Here is a 25922-nt window from a genome sequence, read left to right as displayed (position 1 = left end):
GTGAGTGACTACTGCTAAGTTAGCTGGCCTCTCTGTGCTGCAGTAATTGTACCTAACTACCTCACAGGGTTGTTACCAAGATTAAATGAGTTTGAAAAAGTGCTCAGAACAGTGTCTGGAACTGCCGCAGGGCTTACAATGGCACAGACGACAAAGCTGATGCACTGTCAAAACTAAACATTTTTTTAAACTCCCCTCAAACCCGTGTATGAACCACTTTCCCGGTTTTAAAAACAGGAACTCCTATAATCCTCCAAACAATCGAAGAAAAATATTTTTACTCCCATTTTATAAATAAGTTCTACAGAAAAACTAAAAACTTAAGCTGGCTAAGTAACCCGACTAGACAGCAGTCCAGCACTAAAATACATAATAGACTGATTCTCATGTGCCCTGCTCTACAAAACTGTTTCCCTAGAAGATATTTTGATCTTACGTAGCAGTTACTAGAAGTTAAACTGGGAAAGAAGTCCATTATCAGGTCAAATATTAAAAATTAAAAGTCACTTAATATATGCTATACATATAAAATCACTTCATATATACTTATGCACATAAAATCACTTAAAATATTAGAAATGAAGTAAAAATCTGGTGAAGGAAAAAGTGTATTAGTTATAGCATTAAGAAGAGCAGCTGTCCATTAATTTTCCCACATATGAGGGAATTATGTAAACATTTAATATGCATGATCTCATTTAATCCTATGAAATAATTACTACAGCTACCTCATTCTACAGATGAGGAAACTGAGGTTTTAGAGGTATTAAATAACTTGACAGAAGTTATCCAGCTGGGAAGAGAACAGTGGACATTCAATCCCGGGTCCACATGAGGCCAAAGCCTAGCCCTTTAGCTAAGGCAAGGCACTACTCATGCCGTACGAAGGCAATACACATTTTACTGAGCCACATACTGAAACCTGTGATTGTCAATATACTGGAAGAAAGCCCAAATTTTTAAAAAAATATAATGTATTTTCTGTAGTTCTCTAGTCCAACATACAGTCAAACACAGCAAAGTCCATGCACTGTCAGAACTACTACTTAGTTAAGGGGCATCCTCTGGAATCTAAATATCAGAAGGTAGAAACTCTTTTGAAATTCTCTGCAACACAAAAAGTGAGCCTCAACATACTATTCCAAATTGCTGTAAATATATGAAATCATGTTAGTGATCTGAAATAATGGAAATGGTATTTTTCACTGCGTCAAGAGATGTTATCTCCCCACCCTGTCAACCTGGACTAGTATGAATTAATCAAGTATTTTCAGGAGCATGTCTAAATGGAGCAATAAAATGGGTTCAAATATGCTAGCTCAAAATGTACAAGGTAATTAAAAACACTAATTACAACAGTTCTTCAAAAGGCTCACAAAATTACCGCTTAGAATGAAAAACAAGTTCTACATTATCCACAAAACTGAATTTAAAATTTCTAAACATCCTATCAAAATGCCCATAACATTTTAAACAATACAATTTATATACTGAAAGGGTTTTTGCATTAAAGATTTTTATTGAAAAAATCAAATTAGTACAAAAGATTTCCAAAATTCAACTTACACCTCAACTAATATTAGATTACAAAAACAGGTGGCTTATGGAATCAAGAAAATCTAGATAGTTCCTTAAAATCTATGATAAATGGATTGGAGTTACATTCTACATGGCCTAGATTAGCTTTCCCCAAAGTGTTTTCTCAAGAATTTCGGCAAGTATTAAGCAACTTTCATAACACAATTTTTAAAAATCATTTTTTTTGGCTTTTGTTATACGTTTTTCAAACACACTGATTTTTTTTTTTTTTAAACCACACTGAATATAGTGCAAACCAAAAATTCTGGAAAATTCAAGAGTTGAAAGAAGATGAAAAATCACTACAGTTCTACAATTCAGGAGCAATTACTACAAATATACATTACTCTAGCTTTTTTTTTTTTAAGATAATTTTTGTTGTTTTGCAAAGTTGTTGTGGTCATATAACATATATAACTTTGTGTAACTCATTTCTTCACTTGGCATTTTAATATGACCAAGTTCTCAATTTTGTGAATTTTTTGAAATATATTTAATGATTGCATATTATTTGAGAATATACCATGGTTGACTTTCATACCAAAACTCTCTATTATCACACTTTTGTGTATATCTACTATCAGAAGCGTGTAAGAATGTATTTTAAAATTCCTCTGCTAGCAGAATAAAAAAAAAAAAAAAAAGACTATTTTTACATATTGGGGGGCCTGGGTGCCTCAGTTGCTTAAGCAACCGGCTCTTGATTCTGGCTCAGGTCATGATCCCAGGGTCCTGGGACTGAGCTCCACGTTTAGCCCCATGCTCAATGGGGAGTCTGACTGAGGATTTTCTCTCTCCCTCTCCGCCTCCCTGAGCTCACATGCATGCGTGTGTTCTCTCCCTAAAATAAATAAATCTTTAAAAAAAATTTTTTTAATTCTAAAAGAAAACCAGCAAAAAAAGATTATTTTTACATATTAAAATGTGGTTTTAAAAAATTTGTATTTAATGTTTTGAGTTACTAGTGTTTGAGTTACTAATTAACAAGTTTCTCTCTTATTTGCTAGGTATATTTCCTATCATGAGATCGCTTTCACCTATTTACCTTTTGAAATATTTGTGTTTCTTAGTAATTCATAGGTCTCCTTAAAATACATTTTATAAAAAAATTACATGAAATATAATATTTTATAAAATATAAAAATAGTAGGCCTCAGTTCTATTTACTGAAAAAATTTTCCCCAATTTGTTACCTGCCTTTTTAATGTTATTCTTTCTCCTGTTAATTTTCAGAAATGTAAACTTTCCTGTATTGAAATCTACTTTCCCTCTAACTTCTTATATACCTGATAAACTCTGGCCATCTCCTACCATCTAGAAACGTGATAAATATTCACTTAAACAGTCATCCAGCTTTAATGGTATGATTTAAAAAAAAAAAAAAAAAAAGGAAGGGATACCTGGGTGGCTCAGTCAGTTAAGTATCTGCCTTTGGCTAAGGTCATGATCTCAGGGTCCTGGGATCTAGCCCCGCATCAGGCTCTCTGCTCAGCGGGGAGTCTGCTTCTCCCTCTGCCCTCCTTCACCCCATGCTCATGCTCACTTGCTCTCTCTCTCTTGCTCATTAAATAAAATCTTAAAAAAAAAAAGAGGATATGCTTTAAAATGGGTATGTTCTTTTATTTCAAAAGTTCTTTCAATAAAACATTCTTTTATTCCAAAAGTGAGGCAAAAAAATTAAGGAAAAGAGGGGCGCCTGGGTGGCACAGTGGTTAAGCATCTGCCTTCGGCTCAGGGCGTGATCCCGGAGTTCTGGGATCGAGCCCCACGTCAGGCGCTTCCGCTATGGGCCTGTTTCTTCCTCTCCCACTCCCCCTGCTTGTCTTCCCTCTCTCGCTGGCTGTCTCTCTCTCTGTCGAATAAATAAATAAAATCTTTAAAAAAATTAAGGAAAAGAATGCAAAATATACAGAACAACATAGTTTGAAAATCAAAGTCCTGTTCCTTCAAGTTCTATCCAAGACGTAACTGCTGTTCGGGGTACATATTGTTTTCTATGCACATACAAAAATATACAGGAAAAAGTGTTTGTAACTTTCCTGACATTTCCTCTCTACCCCTCATGACGTTTTAGTCCCTCCCTAATAATGCTAGAGTATATTAGTAGTGATCCTGAATGACTAAGAAGGGATACAGTACATTCACCCAAGATTCTCAGACTTTTTTAGTAACAGAATTCTTTATTCAATTAATGACAGTTCAAAGAGTTGGTAATTTCTGAAATACTATTTTTAAAGTACTGGCCTGGCTTTATTTTATTCACTTCAGACAATGCAAAACTGGAATGTTTTTATGAATACAAAGTATGCAAACCAATTATTAAAAGAATGAAAGACAACAAACTTACTTGGGATACACTGGTTCATAAAGGTACTTGTCCCCTCTTGTAGATGTAATATGAAAAAACAAGATGTAGCCATATGCAGTCTGAAAGATAAATTTTATTTGCCATAAATTAAAGGGTAAGGCTATGACTAAAACCTTAAATTTTATTTTTATATATTCTTACTTTGAAAACACTTTACTCGTGGGAACCTTCTTTTGAAGAGCTATACTCTAAGTATGCAATTAAAAAGTAACTTCTTGTTTAATATAACCAACAAAAAGAGCTTTTATATTTCGATAATATTTCATCTCATTGAAATCAATAGCTCATAATGTACTATAAACAATAACTCTAAAATAGTTACAGTATTCAATAGCAGATGATTATTTTACAAAATATACATAACTTTTTGAACTCTGCAATATGGCAAATAATTTTTTTTCTAATTTTTTAAAGCAACAATGTCACCAAATAGTAATACTATGATAAGTTCTTGACTCTACTCAAAGTTTACACAATATATCTTCAGAATAACATTTATATATTTCAAAATCAATCAACTGGACTCTGGTTTACTATAAGATATACTGAGACACAGAAGAAAAACAGAGCAAACCTCCAATTTCCAAACCCGAACATCAGTTAATTTTTTTAAAGTTAACAAAATACTTTTAAAATACAAATTGTATTGAAACCTTACATAATCATGGCACATATCTGTCAATTGCAAAGCTCAGTCACTTTACACATTTATAGAAACACATAAAATACTATATTTAGCTGTTTCTAACCAAACATTTTCAGGCCTGAGTGAAGTGACAACTTCTTGGCCCCAACTACTATGTATTAATACTGAACTCTTATCATTTTAGAAGCAGGTGGATGAAGCAGGTGGGCTTTTACTCAAAGTAGAACAAAAAAACTGAAAAAAATTATTCAAGGTTTCAAATTTCTTTCTAGTACTTGCTTCTGTTCTTCACGTAAAGGAATGCCAGAGGAAAAACCATTTCTTCAGCAGTCAGGTGTTTTGTTTAAGCTATAAACTTTACTATTTCATAATCATATGTATTCCAAAATTCTAGCTCAAGATATTGGGACACAAAAGAAAAGAGGCTAAGATCATCATTCTAATTCCTCAGGTGCAATTTTACCTTCTTCAAATGTGGAGAATCTGGGATCAAAGGAAAAGAGATTCAAATGGAACCATATTAGACATCATAACCCCTACACAGATTAATGACTTTGAAATTTGTAAACTGTATTATTACCTTAAATGAGCTAGAAAGGTAAAATAATATAGCCTAGGACTTACATGAATCACATACAAAAGCTGTCTGGAAGATCAGTCACTCAAGGTCAAAATTTCAACATTTCAGAATATCAGATGCTAACAATATACTTGTAATTTTAACAAGTGCTTAGAAGACTATGATGCCAGAGAAAATACAGCATCATTTTGCACCAGCATTTAGAAATTTTATATACATGGTATACTAGACAAAATTACAAATAATGTCTTGATTTACTATTTCAGTATTTTGTATCAATCTTTACTAAGATCTATAGCTTCGTATGTATATAAATGCTATATACGTCCAGATCTCACTGATCTTTTCCTAAACAATCCTTCCTTTAAAAAGTCCTGACTCTGAACAACTTTAAAAGTTTTGGTAATAACTGATCATCTTTAAAAAATAGCATCGTTGTTGTTAACTATACCAAAACTGTTATTAAGCAGTGTTATGATCGCTTTTCCCTTCTCACCACCAAAATACTTCAAATAAGCATACAACGACTGCTTAATCTACAGGCAACAGTCCCAATACCTTCTTCTAATACTCATACCCATTGTTTCCTGCTCTCTCTCTCTCTCTCCCACAAACACACACACACACACACACACACACACACACACACACACCCCTAATTTTTCTAAGAAAATGAAAAGACAAAATAAAGAACCTCAGAGTTCTCTTTCCTACCATATCTCAATTTTTTTTTTCTTTCTCACCCACATCAATTTTTTTTCTTTCTCTAGGCTTATTTTACTGGATTCTCTGGTTTTAATTACAAAGGCCTTACAATTTTTGTAGGAAACTTGAATGACAAGTCCTCATATCTCTTTCTTTTGTATATCCATGAATAAGGGTCACAGACACGTAAGAATAAAGGCTATCAAGAGAATAAAAGAAATCACTACTTAAATGGAGAATGGAACAGACTTGTCTCTCTCTAGTAACACCACTTAGTAGAAAAAGAACTTTCTAGAAACAATTTTAAAGGATATTAATAATGCATTAAAAATTCAGTCAGAGGTACGAATACTCAAAGAAGTATCTTTTCTTTCCAACTGCAAATTGCAAACAGAGATTTGAAAAACCATGCAAACTATCTCAGATAATCCCGTTTAAAAAGAAGAGTTTGAAATCTGGAGACAGTGGTGGTTGTTGATGGCATCAATACTATTAATTGCTTGTTTATATTTTGCCTTGTTGGGCATTTGGGAAGTTTCCCCTGGAAACTCAAAATTAAATATATTTTAAAAATTATTTTATGATTGATGCATGACAGACACAATATAAAGGCAATTTTCTGTAAACAAGAAGAATTTAAATCTAGTTGTGTCATGATGCAAATCAACTGTTATATAAAACTAATGCTTCACCTGTAGGAAGCAATCCCAGTACCCTCCTCTACCATTACCCAATCAAGGTTCCCACTGGACATGAATTCACCACATACTTCAGAACTCAAGTTATTATGGATTTCTTCCGTAGCACGTGGCATTTCTAGCATGAAGAAGAGGAGATTCATGCATCTGGGCTCCAATGACCTGAATCATGCATCTTCTGTGCCAAAATATTGTCATGTTAGGCTTCAGATAAGGCTGAAATAACAGATTACCACTATTTAATTCTTTACACTGGTTTGTAAATGGTGTTTGCTGTTTTTAGCTCTATTTCTTATTATACATGTTTGAATACATAAAATTAATCACAGAAATCCATGAAGATAATTACCTACCATTTCTGTATAACTTTTTAGACTCTATACATTCAGATACATGAATATATTTAAATGGGAAATGATAAAAACAGCTATAAATCTCACACACACTCAAAAATAACTGATGAATCTTTTGACATGAATACTCTTCAAAAATTATCATTTCTAATACTACCACACTTTTATACCACAGCACTAATTTAAAAAAGGGGGGGGCTTCTGTTTCCAACCAAGATGAATTAAGGTGAAGCCAATTTATGTTTCCATCTGAAAACAAAACAAACCAAAACAAAAACCTGGGTAAAAACCTGGAAACAATGGTTTTCAAAACACCAACGTGAAGCAATGAGGCCAGCGATCCCTGAGAGATGAGACATTGAATGAATCCTATAATTGCCCCAACTTACTCCCTTGGGATGGTTTCCAGGTCATGGCACTGAAAAGGGGAACTAAGGCAGAGCCTGGGGGACTCCCCAACCTGAGGAGATGAAGCTGAGAGCCCAAGAGGAATAAAACAGCTACAATTCATACAAAAAGTACAGCGAAAGGAGAGCTGCACACAGAAAAAAATCCAAGAGGACCATACACACGCATGTGAGGAAACTACTCAAGGCAGGAGAGAAGTCAAACTAAAAGGATTAGTAAAGAGCACAGTGCTCCAACAGTCCTGAGAACAGTGCCTGTCCCACAGCCAGACTGAAGAATTCATAATTCACAGGGAATTAGTAAGAATGCTCAGAGAAGTAGTCCTCAGGTGTTCCTGTGGTGATCCTAGAAAGTATGGCCTCAGTAGTGGGGAATAATCAGTTTTATTGAGTGCTGTTCAAAACCCACATTACAAAGAGTAAAATAAGACATGAACATTATCATACTATCTGGAAGTAATCATCACTTCATCCTGGAATGAAACTCAAGATAAATAGGACCACAAAAATATCCAGCACACAACAAAAGTAAAATAACAATGTCTGGCATCCAATCAAAGATTACCACATATGCAGATAAACAGGAAAACATGAGACACAATGAGGAGAAAAATCAACCAATCAAGAACGATCCCGAACTCAATTAAATGTTAGAACTTACACAAAGGGGCATTAAAACAGTTACAGCCGTATTCCGTATGTTCAAAACGTTAGGAAATGTAGAAAACCCAAACCATTTTTGAGAGATAAAAACTAAAATATGAGATCAAAATATAGTGGATGTGACTAACAGCAGATTAAATACTGCAAGAGAAAAATTCACTGGTCATAAAAGCATAGCAGTAAAGATTATCCAAATGAAACCCCCCTCAAAAAAAACCCAAAATAAAGCTAAAAGAGAACTGGTGAGTTGTGGGACTTCAACTGGCCTACTATAAGTATAAACAGGGTCCCCAAGTGTAGAGGTAGATATCAGAAAAAAGTTGTATTAAATTTAATTCAGATTTCATGTTTCAGTTAAACTTCTTTAAAAGTTAATTGACTTTTCAAACAAGAATAAGAGCAATGTATGTTGTGATTTTACCACATGTAAAAATAAAATGGGTACAATATATGTTCCTTGACCTCAGTAAAATTAAATTAGAAATCAGTGACAGACTTCAGGAAAACTCTCAAATATTTTGAAACTAGATAATATGCTTCTAAATAATTCATGAATCAAAGAAGACATCAAAAGGAAATTGAAAAAATACAGTATAATAAAATTTGTGGGATGTTGCTACAGCAGTACTTAAGGGGAAATTTTAGAGCTTAGAGAGCTGTATTAGAAAAAAAGAAAAATCCCAAATCCATGACATTAGCTTTCACCTTAAACTACAAGCAGATGAGCAAATGAAACCCAAAGCAAGCAAACTAAAAAGAGAAATACCAGAGATCAGAGTGGAAATCAATGAAATACAAAACAAAAATAAAAATCAATGACACCAAATTCTTATTTTTTGTTTTTTTAATAAAATCATTAAAATTGATACACCTCTACTCATACTGGCAGAGGGCGGGTGGGTGCGATAACCACTATCAGAAATGAGAGCAGTGACATCACTACAGATTCTAGAGGTATTAAAAGAATAATGAGGGAGTATAATGAAGAACCATGACAAAAAGTTTACAACTTGAATTAAAACGACAAATTTCTTGACAGAAATTGCCAATGCAAGTACCTTATAGGCCTACTTTCTATTTACAAGAAACTTAAATTTCAACTAAAATCCTTTCCACAAGAAAACACTATGCTCAGATGGTATCACTGGTGAATTCTACCAAATATTTAAGAAAGAAATATTAATTTGACACAAATACTTCTAGAAAACCAAAGAAGAGGGGGCACTTCCCATCTCATTTTATGAGGCCAGCATTACCCTCAAACCAAAACCAAAGACATTATAAGAAAATAAACTACAGACCAGCATCTCTTATTAACATATATGTAAAACTTCTAAACAAAATTTTAGCAGATAATATTTAACAATATAGTATCAGGAATACATCAGAAGTAAAAGGGGTTTATTCAGAAATGCAGAGTTGGGTTAACATTAAAAAAATCAATAAATATTTCACCATATTAATAAACCAAAAAAGAAAAATAATATGATAGTCTCAATAAATGCAGAAAAAGCATTAAGCATCCTATAAAGCATTCCTGATTAAAAACTGTCAGCAAATTAGCAAGACAGGAAAAACTTCCACAACCTGATAAAGGGAATCTGCAAAACACCGAAAACAACATCCTTGTTAGTGAAAGACCAAATGCTTTTCTTCTGTTCAACACTGTAGTGGACAATATAACCAGTAAAATCAGGCATGAAAAAGAAATAAAAGGTATCTAAGTTAGAAAGGAAAAATGAAAACTGTCCTTTGCCATTGTCATCTATGTAGAAAATCTGATGAACTCTACCAAAAACATACCAGAGTGAGTTTAGCATGACTGCAATACACAAGATCAATATAGAAAAATCAACTGCATTTCTATATACATAAAGAGCCAGAAAATTAACATGTTGTTTTCAATAGGATCAAAAATAAGAACTAAAGAAGAAATCCAGCAAAAGATATGAAATAAGCTGTACACTGACAATAAAACGCTAAAGTTAAAAATATCTAAATAAATGAAAAGATTTATCTTGTTAATAGGTCAAAAGGTTCAATAATGCTAAGATGATTAACTCTCCCCAAATAGACCCACAGATTCAATGCGATCTCAACCAAATCTCAGCAGGCACTTTCATCAAAACTGACAAGGTTAGGGTGCCTGGGTGGCTCAGTCAGTTAAGTGTCTGACCCTTGGTTTCACTTAGGTCATGATCTCGGGGTCCTGGGATCAAGTCCCATGTCAGGCTCTGTGCTCAGCGCATAGTCTGATTGTCTCGTTTCCTCTGCTCTTCCCCCTGCTCTCTCTTCCCCTCTCTGGAATGAATAAAATCTTAAAAAAACAAAAAACCAAACAACAACAACAACAAAAACCCTGTTTAAAAAAAACAAGGTTATTCTAAAATTCAGATGGAAATAAAACATCCTATGACAGTGAAAGCAACTTTAAAAACAAAGAACAAAGTTGGAAAACTGACACTGGGATTTCAAAATTACTACAAAGCTAATCAAATTGATGCTGTATTAACATAAAGGCAGGCAAATAAACACATCATAGAATAGAAGCAAATACAGACAAAACACAGATATACGTGGACAACTGATTTTTGACAAAGATGACAAGAAATATAGTGTTGAAGCAATAACCTCTTCAACAAACCGCAAAAATTGAACTTGGACCCATACCTTGCAACATGTACATAAATTAACTCAAAATATATCACAGACCTAAATATAAAAACCTAAATAATAAAACCTCTACAAGATGGGGTGCCTGGTCAGCTCAGTTAAGTGTCTCACTCGATTTCAGCTCAGGTCATGATCTCAGGGTCATCGGACCAAAACCCACATTGGACTTTGTGCTCAGCACAACTCTGCTTCGGATTCTCTCTCTCCCTCTGCCCCTCCCCACACTTTCTCTAAAAATAAATAAATCTTAAAAAAATACATATATATACATACACACACACACACACACACACACATGAAATAAAACCTCCAGAAGAAGATATAAAAAAATATGAAGCACAAAATAAAAAAAAAAAAACTGATGAACTGGACTTCATCAAAATTAAGTACTTCATTCAAAAAACAATGTTAGGAGAATGAAAAGACAAGTCACCTATTAGAAGAAATTCTTTATAAAGTATATATAAAATACAGGACTTACATCCAGAACTCTGACTCTGACAATAAGAAAGCAAAGAACCCAATCAATAAAATGAGCAAATGATCTGAACATACACTTTACCACAAAAGACATACAAGGCAAATAAAAAATGTTCAAAATCATTTTTCATTAGAGAAATACAAATTAAAACTATAATGAGATAAACTATACACCTGTTAGAAAGGCTAAAATTAAAAAGCCATACCATACCATATGTTGGCAAAGGGGAAAGAGAACTCTCATGCACTGCTGGTAAGAACATAAAATGATACAACTACTTCAGGAAAAAGCTTGGCATTTCCTTAGAAACTTAAACATTTATTTACCTCATGATTTAGCTGTTTCACTCTTGAGTACTAACCCAACATAAGAGGAAATATATGTCCATATAAATATTTTGTATGTATATGAATGCTCATAAGCATTTGCTTGGAATAGCCAAAAACTGAACACAACTCAAAAGCCCACCAAGAGATGAATGGTCAAACCAGCTGCAGTCCATCAGTAAGACAGAATACTAACCTGTAGTGACAGAAAGCAAATGAGTGGTTGAAGGGAGGTGGATCACAGTGGGGGCGGGGCGGGGAGGGAGATTACAAAAGGTACAAGGAAATGTGTAGGAATGACGCATAGTTCACTATCTTGATTGCAGTCATGGCTTCAAATGTTATCAAATTGTACACTTCAGACATGCATTTACTGTATAAATTGTACCTCGATAAAGCTAATTTGGAAAAAGAAATTAAAGTGATGGTTGGACTTGCAGCAGCACCTTTTGCTCTCTGGAAAAGCTTCTAACATCACATAAAAAGCCTCATCTAGCCTACTAGAGAATAAGAGGTCCCAAAGAAAACCAAGGTGGACATCTCAAGTCGACTACTAGACAGGGACTGAAAGCATGTGGATCATTAAACACCAGGGGAGCTGTCAGATAACAGTAGCAGTATCAGTGACTAAAGGTGAGACCAGGAGAACTTCTTGACCAAACCCAGAGCAAGTCACAGAAAAAGAGTAAACAAATGGTAGTTTTAAACCAAGACTTGTGATAATGGTTCAATAAATATTACGTATGAACAATAATAATCTAACAAAAATAGTGTAAAGAAAGGCTAAGAACATCAAATCATGGAAATGAGAACAAAATTCAGAGATCAGGAGAATTGCACAATAATCACTTCCAAAACAGAGTCTAGTCAAACCAAAATGAAAGGGAAAAAATGAGATGAATGGGGACTGTGTACAGGACTGTGCCCCTCTGCAAATTGCTATACCCCACTCTGTCAGAACACTGTGCTTTCAGCTGTTATTTGGTGACTCAAGACATTCACATGCTGGGGAAAAAAAATCAAAACACAACAGGAATTCTAAATTAAACTCTCTTTCACTTATTCACAAATAAGTTACATTCTAATTCACGTTACACTCACTTTCAGGTTGCTATCCTGAGCTGAAGGTGCCCACACACATTCAGGTGTGAGGGGAGTAGTCAAGGTAGCAGGAGAAAACAGACTTGGGATGGCAGGTTGGGGCCAGATCACAGGAGGTCCTGAGTACTAGGCTAAGCATTTGGAACACACTTTGAATGCAATGGGAAGCCACTGAAAGGTTTGAAATAAGAGTAAGAGCTCTGATTTAGAAATAGCTATACATAATTAAGATGCACTTCAAGTGGAGAAGAAGGAAAAGCTAAAAGTTTTTAGCTGTAGGCAATCTAGACAAGATATAAGAAGACCTGCACTGAGTCATGGCAGTGAGAAGAACAGAAGAGCAGGACAGTAAACTAGAGCCAGGACTCAGCACCATACTGGTGGTTGGATGGGAACGCAGAATCAAAGGACTCCAGTGTTTTTTCCTATTATAAGTAAAATTGCAGTGAAAATACTTGGACATATGCCTAAAGACACTGGGTTACTATCTGTCAGAGTCCTAAAAATGAGGCAGTACTTAAAATTCATTTTAATGTTCCTTGTGCCTGGCTACCTATTGTCTAAAACTGACAAAAATTTTTGGGATAATTATGGCCTGAAATCATGTTTACAAAAATGATATTTTACTTCTGAAATTCAGAGAAAACACTCTCCCCAAAAACACTATATACCAATTCTTAAAATGGTAAAGGATTTTCTCTCCCATACGCCATTAAAAAACAGATTTCTTTTTAAGGTACCAGTTGATAAGATGATGACTATGGTTCTGTTGGTGATACAGAAACAGAATTTTGTATTAACTGATGACTGAAAGCACAGAACAACAATACTTGCGTGGGGAAGGTCAGGCAGTAAGAAAAGTACACAGGGTGGCTGCTTTGGCCCTGACTTAATTTGCAGAGAGTTATGTCATATTGCTCGACAGATCATGCAATTGTATATCCTTCCCTACACATTCTATCAATGACATTTTGTAAAAGCAAGTTTCTTTTTTTTTTAGAATTTATTTATTTATTTGACAGAGAGACAGCCAGTAAGAGAGGGAACACAGCAGGGGGAGTGGGAGAGGAAGAAGCAGGCCCCTAGCGGAGAAGCCTGATGTGGGGCTCGATCCAAGAACGCTGTGATCACGCCCTGAGCCAAAGGCAGACGCTCAACGACTGCGCCACCCAGGCGCCCCGCATAAAAGCAAGTTTCAAATTATCTCCTAGGTTCAGCTTCATTCCACAATAACTAGTAGGATTAAACAACCATACCAATAGTGAAAGGCAGTAAAGCAGAATTAAGACTTTGGAACTCTAGAACCAGGCTGCATAGCTTAGAATTCCATTATCAGACATATGATCTTAGGTACACAATATCTCTGTAATCTTGAGCAGGTTACTTAACCTTTCTCAGCTCAACTGTATGATAGGGAAAAATAATCTACCTTTAGAGCACTGTTGTGAATTAATTTCAATACACATAAAGCACTTATAATAGTGCCTAGCAATATTAGACACCTCCGAAATTTGCTACCATAATAACTCTGAATCTTCAACAGTTAATTTATAATCAATGTATTTCATGTAAGAGGCTAAGAAAATGCATTTGAGGAAAAGGACCATCAAAATCAGCAAAGCTTCAGAATCTAATCAAAGTCTGGTTACCTAGAAAGTTCACTTACCCAATACCCATTCCATGATAGTATACAATTCTTTTAACATTTTTTAAAAATTTATTTTATAGAGAAAAAGAGATCAAGCACGCATGCACATGCAAGGTGAGCGACAGAGGGAGAGGGACAGAATCTCAAGCAGGCTCTCTGCTGAGCGTGGAGCCTGAGGTGGGGGCTCAATCCCACAGCCCTGAGATCATGACCTGAGCCGAAATCAAGAGTTGGATGCTGAACCAACTGACTAAGCCACCCAGGCGCCCCTAACATTATTTTCAAATGCACCTTGATAGAGTATCGTTTAGTACAAATGGTTATTTGCAAAGAAGAACGACTGCCTTACTGAACAGATAACAAAAATATCAGTGGCCTTTCTAAATTAGTACCATATAACTGATGGTTCTCCATCTGTTTTAGCCTACATTACAATGTGAGAAATGAAAAGTAAAGGGCGCTTGGGTGGCCCAGCATGAAGCCTGCCTGAGATTCTCTGTCTCCCTCTGGCCCCCTCCCCCAAGCTTGCTCTCCTGTCTCTCTAAAAAAGAAGAAGAAAGAAGGAAAAAGGGGGAGGAGGAGGAGAAGGGACAGGAAGGGGAGGGGGAGGAAAAGGACGGGGAGGGGGAGAAAAGAAAATTAAAAATAATCTCTTTTGCAGGCAGAAGCAAACAAAATGTTGGACAATAGATAGAAATGGTTTAAGTTAACTTCTGGATCCTGTTAAGACAGAAAGACTGAGCCCACATTCTTAATCTCTCCTCCTCCTCTCAGAGTACAATTGCCAAAGCATGTGCTGGATGAGTCTGGAGATGTCTAAGTCACCAAGATCTCTTGAGTTCTTGTGGGAGAGAATACATGCTAAGGGACCAGGCAGAGGGAAAGCTTTGCTTTGCTTTACTCTGTGAGGCACTGGGCAAAGATCCGGGATTTCAAAGTTCTCTAAGTAACTTAAAAAGCAGAACCCCATGGTTACTGCCCCCAAAAGGCTGAATGTGACTGATCCTGGAAGTGGACACAGGGCTATCCACATTATCCTGATGACTTCAGGAGACTTACAGTAGAGACTGCAATGGTGAACTGAACTGCTCCCACACCTCTGGTCTGGAAAAGCCTTTTCCCCCCACACAGAGACCATCTGAGGTAGAGGAGACTCATCCTAAGCCTTGACAGAGGACAAGAGTTTATGAGCTTGTCTGCCTCTGCAAACTGCCATTTTAGCCAACATCTGCTGGTCTGCATTGTCAGAGAGACCTACATGAAAGCCTGACCTCCGTGGGTGGCTGATGGAACACAAGAAAGAAAGTACCATTTCTACGGGAAGCTCCGTAATAAATGAAACAGCTGAAGTCCACGGATCCTACTAATGAGCCACACAGATCGGAGAGGAGAATGCAAGCAAACTATGGCGAAAACATTAAGGACTCTCAGGAGGTACTTTGAAAACAGAAACGAGACTTTCCAGAGCTAAACATTTCCTACTAGGAAAATCAGACAAATATAAAGAATAAATGATAAAGAATAATCCTTTATGGGAACTGAACCTTTTACTCCAGAAGAATTGTTTAGAAACAATTTCATGATACAAAGCATAAAGAGATAAAATCACCACTATAAGAGGCGTGAAGAACAAACTCAAATTGATATTTATTTAGAGAATAATAGAAGACAACTTCCCTAGCTGTAGAAACACTACCACTGAGATTCAGGTTGAATATGAAGGTGGAGGGAAGGGGGGCAGAGAGAGACAGTTTAATGGAAAAGGATATATCTACAGATAACAAGCAGAAACAAGCTAATTTAAATCATAAAGAGAAAAATCATACAGAGTAAAAGATGATTAAGTTGCCTACAAAGGAGGGAGAATAGATTAGCACTAGACTTCTCACCAGTAACACTAGAAACCAGAAGACATTGGAACAATAATTCATGGCTAGAAAAAAACAATCCCAAATCTAAGAAACCTACAGCTAGACAGGATATCCTTTATTACGGTTAAAGAGTGGACTGTTCAGATATTATTTATTTCATTTAACTGCTGAATGCCTACCATGTGCAGAAAACGCTCTTGGATCCTGGAGCTAGTGAAGAGAACAAGCAAACCGACATGGAATATGCTAGGTTAAAAAAATAGACAAACACAGGCAACCTGCAGAAACAGAACTGCAAAGGGCCAATTCATACATCAAAAGATGGTGAACCTCATTAGCAATGAAACAAATGGAATTAAAATGATAAGACCATTTTTCATCAATTTAGACATAGAAGCAGGAAAACAGGAATCTTATGAACACTTAGGAGTAACTCTGGAACGGATACAATTTTGCTGAAAAATAACTTGACAACATTTATTAAAAAGAATAAAGATATATCCTTTGACCCAGCAATACTACTACACAGAGAAAACTGCCCTAAAGAAATAAATGTACCAATACAAAAAGGATGTATGTATAATAATGTTTACTGTAGCACTGCTTGTAGTTGCCAAAAATCCATCAAAAAAAAGAATAGTAAAGTAAATAAGAAACTTCCACACTGTGAAATATTACACAAATACTGAAATTAGTAAGTTAAAAGTATATATATTAACCTGGAAGAACAGTCATAATATACTAAGTGGAAAAAAAATCAAATTACAAAGTAATGTGTAAATTAAGTTCCCAATTTTGGGTGTAAATTATGAAAAGTCTTATACCTATTCATCAACTTAAAAATCCACTCATCTATAAGTTACAATCTTATGCAGACATTCAAACTCAAGTTACAGAAAAATGTTGAAGTGAGACAATGTTCCTGATACAGTAGGTCAAAAAAGCAGATTACAGAACTACATGATTGCTCTGTATAAAGAATGTTTTAGATAATCCTCTATTCATGAAACTTAGGTTTATCAAATATGGTCCTCATCAATAAGTGACATTAGCGGTCACTTACAGTAATAACACTTTGTATTTAAAAATTAAAAAGACTTCAACAGCTTTCAAATTCTAAGTGCTATTAAGTAGGAGTATCTGCAAATATCCATAAGAAGATACATGGATATAAATAAAAATTAACGATTATCTGTGAATGGTAGAATTATTGGTGATTCTTTTCTTGTGTTTCTCAGGTTTTCTTCATCAAACATGTATCAACATTCTAACTTAAAAATTAAAACTTTAGGGACGCCTCGGTGGCTCAGTCGAAGTGTCTGCCTTCAGCTCAGGTCAAGATCCCAGGGTTCTGGGATCGAGTCCCACGTTGGGCTCCCTTGCTCGGTTGGGGAATCTGCTTCTCCCTCTGCCTGCCACTCCTCTCCCTCTCCCTCTCCCTCTCTCTCTCTCTCCTCTCGGACAAATAAATAAAATCTTTTAAAAAACCTAAAACTTAAAAAAAAAACACAATTCTTAAAATTATAAAACTCCTAGAAGATGACAGAAAAATCCAGATGACCTTGGGGCTGGCAATACGTTTAGATACAACACCAAAGGCATGATACAAAAGAAAGAAGAGGTAAGCTGGACTTCATTAAAGTTAAAAATGTGTGCTCTATCAAAAACCAGTCAGAAGAAAAGAAAGACAAGCCACAAACTGGAAGAAAGTACTTACAAAAGCCATATGGAGAAAGGACTGGTATCCAAAATAAAGAACTCAAAAAGTTCAAGAATAGGAAAATCACTCAATTAAAAACTGGGCCAAACACCTTAACAGGCACCTCATCAAAATACAGATGGCAAATAAGCATATGAAAAGATGCTTCCCATAATAACGTCAATCAGGAAAAAGCAAATTAAAAACAATGAAATATCACCATATGCCTATTAAAGTAGCCAAAATCCAAAACATTAATAACACCTAATGCTGATAAAGATGTGGAGTGACAGGGACTCTCGCTCATTGCAGAAAGGAGTATAAAATGGTAAGGCCACCATGTAGGACAGTTTGGCAGTATCTTTCAAAACTAAACGTAGTCTTACCATACAATCCAGCAAACGCACTTCTTGTTATTCACCCAAAAGAGCTGAAAACGTATATCCACACAAAAACCTGCAAACAGATGTTTACAGCTGCTTTATTCATAACTGCCAAAGCTTGGATGCAAACGAGATGTTCTTCAGCAGGTGAATGGATTAAAAAAACTGTGGTACATCCAAACAATAACATATTCAGTGCTAAAAAGAAATGCGCCATCAGCCATGAAGACATGGAGGAACTTTAAATGCATATCACCAACTGAAAGAAGTCAATCTGAAAAGGCTACATACTATATGATTCCAACTATATGACATTCCGGGAAGGCAAAATTAAGGAAGACAATGAAAAAGGTCAGTACTTGCAAAGGATTGCAGGAAAAGGGATCACAGGTAGAGCAGAGGGTTTCTGAAGCAGTGCAACTACTCTGTATATACACTGGTGGATATGTCATTGTATTTGTCCAAACCCACAGAATGTACACCACCAAGAATGCACCATAAGGTACACTATGCACTCTAGTGATGATGGTGTATGAATGCAGGTTCATCAATTGTAACAAAGGTACCACTCTGGTGGGGTATGTTGATAACAGGGAGGGTTATGCATGTGTTAGGGGAGGAGAGATAAAGAAAATCTCTATGCCTTCCCCTCAGTTTTGTTGTGAACCTAAAAATACTCTAAAAAATAAAGTTTATTTTTCATAAACTCCACTTATGATCCTTTATGTATTTTAAAATTCATAAGCTAAAACATTAATTCATGTCTTAAATTATACAAATAGAGATGATAAATCACTTGGATAAGGTCAGCATTTACTCAGTGTATTTAATACAAGCCAGACTATAACAGTTAAAATTACATTCACCATGATATCTCCACAAAGTTGTAGATAAAGACTATAACAAGGGGCTCCTGGCTGGCTCAGTCAGTGGAGCATGCAACTCTCGATCTTGGGGTTGTGCGTTTGAAGCCCACACTGGGTGTAGAGATTACTTAAAAATAAAATCTTAAAAAAAAAAAAGACTATAAACAATAACTATGTGAAATAAAAACTGGATTCTCAATAGCCAAAAAAATAGATGGTTTTATCTTCTCTTCTGTATATGCATTTTATCTCTCCAAATTGAAGACAGGAATAATTTCTTCTAACTTCTTTGTTTTCTTAATACTTAGTACAGTGCAAAAGGTTAACAAACTAATGTGAAATTATTTCTGCTCTAAAAATAAAGCTAACAGACTTTCTCTTTACTAGGATATAGGGGCTGTCTCTAGTTATCTGTTCCTGGCCCGGGGGTAATGAGGGCAGGGGAATAGTGGCCCAGAGTGTAAGAGCTCCATAAAGATGATGTTTGGGGGTACAGGTTAAGCCCTGTTTGGTCTGCGTGTGAAAGTCACACTAATAGGTGAGTCCTTTACTATCTCTAGAAAATGCCTGGCTTGGGAAGGGCAGTCTCTCCAGGGCCCACAAGTCCTCAAGATACCAAAGCATCAATATATACAGAAAAATAAAAGGGAATAATTAATACAAAGAGAAAACAAATTCTCATAAATTTTACCGTTAAAAAATTCTAAATATAATGGTAATGAAAACTGAGCATAAATTTTCTTTGTAATACATATCCACTAAATAGGATGAAATTTTTTTTTATGGGGTAACATTTTTGCTTAACTGGGGTTTAAAGTTAAGTGTTCCCTCTCATTGAAATCAACTGTAAAGTTTCTTCCATTAATGCTGGCCTGTAATGAGATCTTATATATTCTATCTGAAATGTCTTTTCACAGAAGTAGTGCCAAATACTGATAAGAATGCATGAGCAAATGATTTTAACTGAATGTAGTCATCAACTGGTAAGTAAGTATACAAGTCTACTACATTCTTCTCCTGATGTTTGCCTTTTAACATGTCATTACATGGTACATTAATCACTTCCAATTGAAGGCTGGGTGAAAATACTCCTCATTTGCACAATTAAATGGATTATGAAATACGGACATCTCCTTTGCAATTCCATCGAGCTCTTAAATATGCTATTGGAATCAGTATGAGCTCAGAAAATGTTATCTACTGCTAATTTTTGTTGGAAATAGAGACCTTACTTTTTAATTTTTCAAAGCAGGGGGAACACAAAAAGCAGACTGACATTACTTGTGATTCAAACAACAGTAGCTATCACCAAAATGACCTGACCACATGTATATCTCCTATATAAGCACTGTTTTATAGTTTTGACTGAATTCATGTGGAAGCATTACCAAGTCTGCAGCAAAAGTTATTTGCCAGATCATTCAGTGTGGTTGAGGTGGTTCTTCAAGTTCAACAAATTTCAAAATCAGCCCCAACATAAAAAAAAAAAAAGTTTTTAATATTTTAAAAAATCACAATAAACCTTTACTGCTGACTGCTAAGATATCAAACACCCAGAATTGGGCACGTCAGGATCTCCAGCTTCTATTTCTTTTTTTTCTTTTTTTAGATTTTATTTATTTATTCAACAGAGATAGAGACAGCCAGCGAGAGAGGGAACACAAGCAGGGGGAGTGGGAGAGGAAGAAGCAGGCTCATAGCAGAGGAGCCTGATGTGGGGCTCGATCCCATAACGCCGGGATCACGCCCTGAGCCGAAGGCAGACGCTTAACCTCTATGCCACCCAGGCGCCCCTCTATTTCTTTTTTTTTATTTTTTAAAGATTTTATTTATTTATTTGACAGAGAGAGACAGCCAGCGAGAGAGGGAACACAAGCAGGGGGAGTGGGAGAGGAAGAAGCAGGCTCCCAGCAGAGGAGCCTGATGTGGGGCTGGATCCCAGAATGCAGGGATCACGCCCTGAGCCGAAGGCAGACGCTTAACGACTGCGCGACCCAGCTTCTATTTCTAACAACTTAAAATGGCCAGAGGCATTCAACACTTCCATGTGCATTAGCTTTGTAAACTGTCCAACTAAGCCTATTTCTGCTCCTTGTTTATTTTTGTCACTACCAGTTAAAACACACCTCAGCAGACTCTACTTCAAGTTGTACTGATTAGTGTTTTCTCAACTTCCTTAAAATCTTTTCACCTGAAGTTCTCCCCATATATGTTATTCAAAGGGAGTAGTTCTCAGTCATTTTATACTCTACACTGACTACTCAAATAAACTGAACAGTACTGTAACATTCCTCAATTCATCAAACAACAGCTAAACTTACTTTGGCTGTATTTTCATTTTTTATTTTTGTGAAGAGATTCTTTAAATATTCTAATTTTTCTATTAATCTCAGTGAGTTGGGAATACTGCGATAAATACTGAGTTGGATAATGTCAACTTTTATTATATTCTTTTGGCTCTGCTATAAGGTCACTGCATAATTAAGACAATAATTTCCCATCCAATCCAATAATAAATTAATTCATACTCTAATGTATTTTATATATTCAAAACCTGTTTTTCTCTCCTTTTGTTCTTTTGACATGATAGGTATGCACTAGTAATAAATAGTATACAGAATGTTATGGTATGACAGTATGTGTGGCACTTGAAACATCTGATCTATAAATGTGTTAACTCTAACTTACAGTGCACTTAGCAGAAAAGAGAAGAGACAGAGCGCCACATATGGTTGCTGTTAGGACTACTTGACGCTACTACAGCTTGAAAGCAGCCATAGAAATGATCTAAATAAATTAGCATTTTCATACTCCAACATTACTTAGGGACAACGAAATTTAAAATTCATATAATGGAAGATACATCTAGATAACAGCCACATCAGTGAAACGAACTCAAAAAACGACCAGAGGGCAGCTGGGTGGCTCAGCCAATTAAGGGCCCGACTCTTGATTTTCACTGAGGTCCTGATCTCAGGGTCGTGGGATTGAGCCCCCCCCCCCCAACCTCTCTCTCCCTCGCTCTCAAATAAGTAAATAAACAAATTTCCCTCTCCCTACTCCTTTCTCCCCCCCCCACCCCCGCAACACACCAACCCAGGCTCATACTCTTTCTCTCAGAAAAGAAGAGAGAAAAGGGGAAGGGAAAATAAAAAAGAAAACCACCTGCATACTGGCAGAACAGACTTTCCACAGTTAATCATACAGAGGACACATCCAAAAGGGTAGGACGGGCAAAAACTCCACTGGGAACCGAACTCCTGGGGAGACTAACCACAAATGGGAGGGACACCACAAGCATGGAGAAGGGAGAGAAGCAGACTCCACACCATGAACCTCAGGCAGAGAAGAGCTGTTCAAGGAAGACGAGTCCCCAAAACATTTGGTGTGGAAACCAGCAGCTTAACTCCAGGTACTTTAAAAATCAGCAGAGTTAGCTCTGGAAAAGGTGGAGGGCAATAGAAAACTGAGCCCCCACCGTTAAAGAGCCAGCATAACAAACAAGCTGGAGGAGATACAGCACAGAAGCAGCAGTTTGAAAAAAAGCCTTCGGTATACATGAAACATATGTATTTACTAATCTCAGAACATGTGCTGAAGGGACAGGGATCTTCAGGAGACTTGTCCAAGAACAAAAGAGCTGGTGGGCACCATTTCCCTATCCCCCCACCCAAGCTTAGATAATCTGACACTAGTAATAATCAAGCATGAACACTCATCACCTACCTTGGTAATATCACACACCCAGCCCCATCCACGCCACCACAGTGCCTGCCAAGACATGCCCTCGAAACAATCCAGCAGGGACCAGCGCCACTCTAAAGTGAGGCCTGCTCTGGAGAGAGGGGAATATAACCACACACATCGGTGGGATTACAGCCCCAGCAGACAGGACTGGGGCAGACATATGGTTTGACTGCAGGCCCTGCCCACAAAGGAAAGCCTTTCAGGGACAACACCGGGAGAGTACCCCACAGTTTGGTACGAATGCGGACACAGCAGATGGGCTGAGAACAGGTATCTGGTCTAACAGCAAACACCACCCAACTACAAGCCCACGGCAGCCCCAGAATGGCCTTTTAACAGCACAGGGACCAAACCCTGCCCAGCGTACCCACAGAGAAAACTCCTGTGAAATGCCTGTTGGTTCTGGTAAATAGGGGACACTGTGGTACAGGGCACCACTACTTCCTATGGCCACTGCTTTGAAGATGAGGAGACATAGATGACTTCCCTAATACAGAGAAACAAACACAGACAACATGAGGAGACAAAAAAGTATGTCCCAAATGAAAGAACAGGACAAAACCATAGCAAAAGAGCTACGTGAAATGCAAATAAGCAATATGCCTGATAAAGAATTCAGAGTGATGGTCATAAACACTGTACTTAAGAAAACAACGGAGGATCTCTGTGAGATCTTCAACAAAGGGACAAGAAATATAAAAAAGAACCAATCAGAGATGAAGAAACAGTAACTGAAATTAAAAATACCCTAGAGGGCTTACGGGGAAAAACAAACAAACAAACAAACAAACAAACAAACAAACCTAGTGGGAATGAATAGCAGATTAGAGGAGGCAGAAGAACCCTCAGTGACCGTGGAGTTCAGAGTAATGGAAAGCAACCAGCCGAACAGCAGAAAGTAAAAGGAACAATAAAAAATGAGAATATGAAAGGGAAATCAGGGACATCATCAAGCATATTAGCATGCAATTTGTAAGGATCCCAGAAGGAGTAGAGAGAGAAAAAGGGGCAGAAAATTTATCTGAAGAAATAATAGCTGAAAATTTCCCTGGTTTTTCAGCAGAAACTTTGGAAGCTAAAAGAAAGTGGCATGATATATTAAAAGTACTGAAGAGAATAAAACGTGGAACTGAGAACATCTACCCAGAAAGGTTATCATTCAGAATAGGAGTTTCCCAAACAAACAAAAATTATAAGATTTCATCACTATTAAGTCGGCTTTACAAGAAATATTAAAGGGATTGAGTGAAAAGGCAATCATCAGCAGTAAGAAAATTATGAAAGCAAAAACTTCCACAGCTAAATACAAACATAATTAAAGTAGATTAATCACTTAAAAAAACCTGTACAGAGATTAAAGCACAAAAGCAGTAACATCAATTATACCCATAAAACTCAGTCAAGGAATACACAAAATAAAATGATATGGAGTGAAAATTTAGTGCTTTTAGAATGGGTTACAACATAACTGACCAACAACTTAATATAGACTGTCATCTGCATGAGATGCTATATATGAACTTAACAGTAACCACAAATCAAAAACCTGTAACAGTCACACAAAAAGAAAAAAGAATAAAAGCATATCACTAAAGAACAACATCAAACCACAAGATAACAGAGCAAGGGAAAAAAGTAAAAAATTATAAAAACAACCATAAAACAAGTAACAAATGCCAATAAGTATGTATCTATCGATAATTGCTTTAAATGTAAACAGATTAATGTTCCAATCAAAAGATACTGGTTGATTGAATGGATAAAAAAGCAAGACCCATCTTTATGCTGCCTAAAGACCTACTTCAGACCTAAAGACACATGCATACTCAAAGGGAAGGGATGGAAAAACATTTACATGCAAACAGAAGCAAAAAGAAAGCTGCGGTACCAATACTTCTTTTATATCCAAAAGAATAGACTTTATAATTAAGACTGTAACAAGAGACAAAGGACTACAAAATGATAAAGGAACAATCCAAGAGGAGCATGCAACAATTATAACTATTTATGCAACCAATGTAGGAGCACCTAAATACATAAATCAACTAGCAGCAGACATAAAGGAAGAAATCAATAGTAATATAATAACAGCAGAAGACTTAACACCCCACTTACATCAACAGACAGATCACCCAGACAGAAAATAAACAAGGAAACAATGGCTTTGAATAACACACTGGACCATACAGACCTAAAAAATACACTCAGAATGTTCTATCCAAAAACAACAGATTACACATTCTTTTCATGCACGTGTGGTATATGCCCCAGAACAGATTACACGTTAGGGCACAAAACAAATCACAATAAATATAAAAAAAGATTGAAATCATATCATGCATCTTTTCTGACCATAAGGGAATGAAACTAGAAATCAATCACAAGAAAAAATCTGGAAAGAACACAAATACACGGAGGCTAAATAACATGCTACTATACTATATATTCAATGGGTCAATGAAGAAACCAAACAAGAAATGAAAACCTAGTGGAAACAAATGAAATTGAAGATAAAGAGTCCAAAATCTTTGGGATGCAGCAAAAGCTGTTCTAAGGGGGAAGATTATAACAAGATTACCTCAAGAAACAAGAAAATCCTTAACTTACCTTACAGGTACAAGAGACAGGAAAAGAACAAAGAAAACCCAAAACCAGTAGGAAGGAAATAAATAATAAAGACTAGAGCAGAAATACATGAGAGAGACTACACACACATACACACACACACACACACACACACACGAACAGGTCAATGAAACCAGGAGCTGGTTCTCTGAAAACATAAACAAAATTGATAAACCTTTAGCCAGACTCATCAAAACAAGAGAGAGAGAACTCAGGTAACTAAAATCAGATGAACGAAGAGAATTAACAAGGGACACCACAGAAATACAAAAGATTTCAGGAGAATATTATTAAAAAAATTACATGCTAACAAACTGGATGACCTAGAAGAAATGGATACATGCCTAGAAACATATAACCCTTCAAAATGAAAGGACAAAATAGAAAATTTGAACGGATCAATTACCAGCAAAGAAACTGAACCAGTAATAAAAAACTCCCAATAAACAAAAGTCCAGAAAGCTTCTCTGGTAAACTCTACCAAACAGCTGAAGAAGAGTTAAT

At 36.2% G+C, this 25922-nt stretch overlaps 1 protein-coding gene across 4 annotated transcripts in view; it reads right to left on the bottom strand.

The window, feature by feature from the left end:
• The window catches only part of RIC1 (RIC1 homolog, RAB6A GEF complex partner 1), a 136501-nt gene that overhangs the window by 78700 nt on the left and 31879 nt on the right, over positions 1 to 25922 (bottom strand). For all 4 annotated transcript variants that reach the window (XR_005831860.1, XM_040620312.1, XM_040620314.1 and 1 more), the window contains exon 3: positions 3926 to 4005. Coding sequence is in view for 3 of the 4 variants with exons in the window: in XM_040620312.1 (XP_040476246.1) it covers positions 3926 to 4005 (80 nt within the window). In the remaining variant the exon portion in view is untranslated. The remainder of the gene's footprint in view (positions 1 to 3925; positions 4006 to 25922) is intronic.

The sequence above is a fragment of the Ursus maritimus genome, unplaced genomic scaffold, assembly GCF_017311325.1.
Source record: "Ursus maritimus isolate PB19 unplaced genomic scaffold, ASM1731132v1 scaffold_34, whole genome shotgun sequence".
Taxonomy (NCBI): domain Eukaryota; kingdom Metazoa; phylum Chordata; class Mammalia; order Carnivora; family Ursidae; genus Ursus; species Ursus maritimus.
This window is presented reverse-complemented; position numbering and strand designations above follow the sequence as displayed.